This window comes from Taudactylus pleione, unplaced genomic scaffold, assembly GCF_031769625.1.
Source record: "Taudactylus pleione unplaced genomic scaffold, aTauple2 ptg000270l, whole genome shotgun sequence".
In the NCBI taxonomy this organism is placed as follows: domain Eukaryota; kingdom Metazoa; phylum Chordata; class Amphibia; order Anura; family Myobatrachidae; genus Taudactylus; species Taudactylus pleione.
This window is the reverse complement of record NW_028284672.1, coordinates 600,001-604,156: the sequence shown is the minus strand read 5'-3', so window position 1 is coordinate 604,156 and position 4,156 is coordinate 600,001. Positions and strand designations below refer to the sequence as shown.

The 4,156-nt window shown below is 44.1% G+C and overlaps 1 protein-coding gene across 3 annotated transcripts in view; it reads right to left on the bottom strand.

The window, feature by feature from the left end:
- Positions 1–486: 486 nt before the first annotated feature.
- Positions 487–4,156, bottom strand: part of LOC148513734 (uncharacterized) — a 36,552-nt gene continuing 32,882 nt past the window's right edge. For all 3 annotated transcript variants that reach the window (XM_088481394.1, XM_088481392.1, XM_088481393.1), the window contains 2 exons: positions 2,948–3,101; positions 487–1,502 (listed from right to left, as the gene is read on the bottom strand). In XM_088481394.1, the coding sequence (XP_088337520.1) occupies positions 914–1,502; positions 2,948–3,101 (743 nt within the window). In that variant the 3' untranslated portion in view covers positions 487–913. The remainder of the gene's footprint in view (positions 1,503–2,947; positions 3,102–4,156) is intronic.

Sequence of the window (4,156 nt, the reverse complement as noted above, 5' to 3'; positions counted from 1 at the left end):
CTTGGTCGGCCAGCTAACGATCCGAACTTAGGGACGCAACATGCGAGTGCATCATTTGCATATCCGGCACCATTTCCCGTACGACCGTGCGGCCGCAACGACCGACTCTGAATGAGGTCCAAAGTACCAACCAATCAGCTTCTAACTGCCATTTTTCTAACCCAGTCTGTTGGCCGGGAGATGTATAAACCTTAGAGAGAGAAAAGTAGAGAAATTGCCCATAGCACCATACCAACCAATCAACTTCTTTCATTTTATAGTATACTCTATAAAGTGACAAATGTGAAAGAAAACTTGAAAGTTTGATTCATTTGCTTTGTGCAAAGTTTACTTTAACTGTTTTAGATATACCTAAGTTACTGTAAAGCTTGTATTTTCATTCTTTGTATCCCTATGTGTGCTTTACAGTGTGCTGTTTTTATTATGGTACAGTATAGTATATATCATATTTACATATCTCTCTCAAAACACACTAAAACCAATGTATTTATTGAATGCATTTTATTTTAAGACCAATGTGAGATGAAAGGGACATGGCTTTGGAATGGAGGTAATTTGTATATAATATGTAAACAATGTATCATACATCACATAGGGTTAGATGCATCAAGCCTTGGAGAGAGATACAGTGGAGAGAGATAACTGTCATTTTTCAAACACAGCCTGTAAAATTATAGTTAGAATCGGATTATTATCCATCTCCAAAACTTGATACACTGCCCCATTATTACACCATATTGATGATATTCCTGTCGCCTGGGGAGGGGGGGGGGATTTTGACTTTAGCAAAGTCTTAATTTGTCCTTATTTAGTCTACATCATACTTCAGATAGCAAAATAAGCAGGTAATGCAATGGTAAAGAAGAGGATATATGTAGCACCATGTCTTCACACAGTCACAGGAAGGACGTCTCTATGCATGGCTCTCGCTGGCCTTGGCCTTCCAGGCCTCCAAGAGTTTAGCCAGTTTAGCTTTGGCTTCTTCTGCTCGTGGCAAGAGCTGTTCTTTCAGGTTCTCAATGACAGGTGCCAATTTCTCTTTCAGGGCTTCAACATGCTGAGCAAACTGAGCCCTGTATTCCTCTGCCTTGGAAGCATAGTTGGCTTTGGCTTCTTCCAGTTTCGCAGCCACGTGTTTTCTCAGATCCTCACTGTATGGGGCCAAATTGGCACGAAGAGAATCAACCTCAGCACGCAGCCTCTCTCTCAACTCCTCACCCAGGGGCTGAATGTTCTTGTAGAAACCCTCTATGTTGTCCTTGGTTTGTTTCCTCAGCTCATCTCCAAAAGGTTCCACTTTCTCTCTAAAGCTTTTCACCTCCTCAGCCCATCTTCTCTGAAAGTTTTCCACCAGGGGACGGACTTTTTCTCTGTATAGAGGAACGTCCTTCTCAATTTCTGTGGCCACCTGCTCTCTAACTTTATCGAAGTATATACGCAAATGATCTCTCAGGGACAGGGCATTAACACTGAGGGTGTCATACTTCTCTGTAATTTTCAAACTAAACAGAAGAAAAAAGCAGATAATAAACATTAATGCTACTACAATGTCGACACTGACGATGTCAAAATTGTGGACAATGTGAATGTTGACACATGAATTGAGGGTTAGGGATGGGCTTCAATTAGGGTTAGATTAACAAGTTGACATGTTATATCACACTAAGGGCCTCATTTAAGAACAAAATCTTAATACCAGTGGCATTTTTTGTTTCACAGTGATACTAGCAAAAATGCCATGGTATTTAACATTACATAACTCGCCAGCGAGGTCTAGCGTCATCTCCCTCCTCAGCGGCGTCTTCCCCTATTTTGCCTACTGCATCCAGCAGAGCCGTAACTAGACTTTTTGGTGCCCTTTGCCAGAGAGAGCATTGGTGCTCCCCCATTTTTTAAATAGGGACATAAGATATTGCACCTGAAAAAGGGCCATGGCCTCATGGGAAAGGGCCAGGTAAGAGAGAGGGGAGGCCAGGAGATGCTGGGGATAAAAGAAGAGGAAGCTACAAGGGAGAATGATAAACAGGAAAACTGACAGGACCAAACAGCGCCCCTTCTCCTGCGGTGCCCTGTGCCACGGCACAGGTCGCACTACCCTAGTTACGGCCCTGGCAGCCAGCGATGGGCTGCTGTGTCATGCGCATGTGTGAAGGTCAGTCTGCACATGTGCATGGCAGTTTCTCCCAGCGGCAACCTGGCAGTGGCTTGAAGGTTTTACTGAAGCCAAAAAGGCTGTTGCTTGGTCCCCACATTTGCAATGGGGACCATATTTCTCTCGCCATCTATAGCTAGAATAAGTAATACAGGGACTAGCTGTGGTAATCTTAGTTTTTTAAATATTGAAAGGAGGTTAATGTCTCGTTTTTAATTGGGGCCCATAGTATAGAAAAGAAAAAAAAAAAATATTGAACGTCTGTAACTTTAATCTGTTGATGGCAACTTGAATGGGAGAAGCATGTGCAGCCCTTGAGGTTAATTCTAAAATTTAATGACTGCCATGTACATCAGTTTGCAACCATCACACCCCTATTCACCCTAATCTATATCATAGAAAGGACATTCAGATCCCCATATATTCCCCCTCATTAGCGCACGCAGAGGGGGTTTCTGAATACCCATAAACACCCCCTTCCTTGACAGACTGGAGAGCAGGCACAATCTTCTTAAGCCCCGCCTCCTTGCTGCAACATGCCGCGATTCGCGGGTCAATCGAGAGAAGGTGGAGCCAACATGCCTTGATTCCATTAGAATCGCATCATTTGGCTCTGCCCCCTCCTGATTGACCCGCAAATCGCTGCATTTTGTCACTAGGGGGAGGGGCATAATGACATGGTGCCTGCCTGCCTCCTGTAAAATCCTGCATTTGCCCATGCCCCTACCTAGAGTATGTGTGTTCCTATTCTTGGAACTCTCTCCTCCTCCCTCCCCCCTTTTCTATGGCACTTACTCAAGTTGCTTCCCGATATCGGAGGTGTCCACGTGTGACACAGCATCTTTACCGATGTCTCGGAGTTTGTGTATGTATCCCTCTATCGCCTCCCGGATATGCTGAGCATGACTCTGGGGCTCATCGTGCTGCCAGAAGTAGCGAGCCTGTGTTCCTGGAGGGAAGGAGAAAGAGTTGTGTGTTAGATTACCGGGCAGCCCTCTGCCATATGGATCAGCCCTGATCTGCATCAGTCTACATGAGGAGTGTATTTGGTTTTGGCCTGATGTGGTCACTTATCTAAATCACCTATTTTTTGGAGCCCAGTAATTCTTTGCACAAGGACAAAAAAAAACAAGGGAAAAAAAAAAAAAACATCTGTGCTGGTTTAAAACTCCTGCTGTATGGTGTCATTTGCTGTAGGCACATTTGTTAGGTTACATTGCTGAGATGAGCATCTCTCACTATTTTTTTTGCCTTGTGTCATGTATCAATAATGATATTTTATGTGTCTGTCCAGACTCAATGCACAAGATCCATCATCAGAGATTGAACCAGCAGACATAGAACACCAGCCATCCCATTTCCAGTTCACTGCATACTTGCCAACTCTCCCTCATTATCAGGGAGACTCCCTGAAATATTAGCAATCTCCCTGACTCCCTGAAATATTAGCACTCTCTCCGACTCCCTGAAATATTAGCACTCTCTCCGACTCCCTGAAATATTAGCACTCTCTCCGACTCCCTGAAATATTAGCACTCTCTCCGACTCCCTGAAATATTAGCACTCTCTCCGACTCCCTGAAATATTAGCACTCTCTCCGACTCCCTGAAATATTAGCACTCTCTCAGACTCCCTGAAATATTAGCACTCTCTCCGACTCCCTGAAATATTAGCACTCTCTCCGACTCCCTGAAATATTAGCACTCTCTCCGACTCCCTGAAATATTAGCACTCTCTCCGACTCCCTGAAATATTAGCTCTCTCCGACTTACTGAAATATTAGCACTCTCTCCGACTCCCTGAAATATTAGCACTCTCCCCTACTCCCTGAAATATTAGCACTCTCTCCTACTCCCTGAAATATTAGCAATCTCCCTGATTGCACCTTACCCCCTATTATGAAGCTGTTGGATGAAAAAATGTGTTTTAATCAACAAGTAGCTAACTGCTTTGGGGCTCATTTACATGTAAGTCAGGTACACGCCCACTTTACTGTTGAGCTCT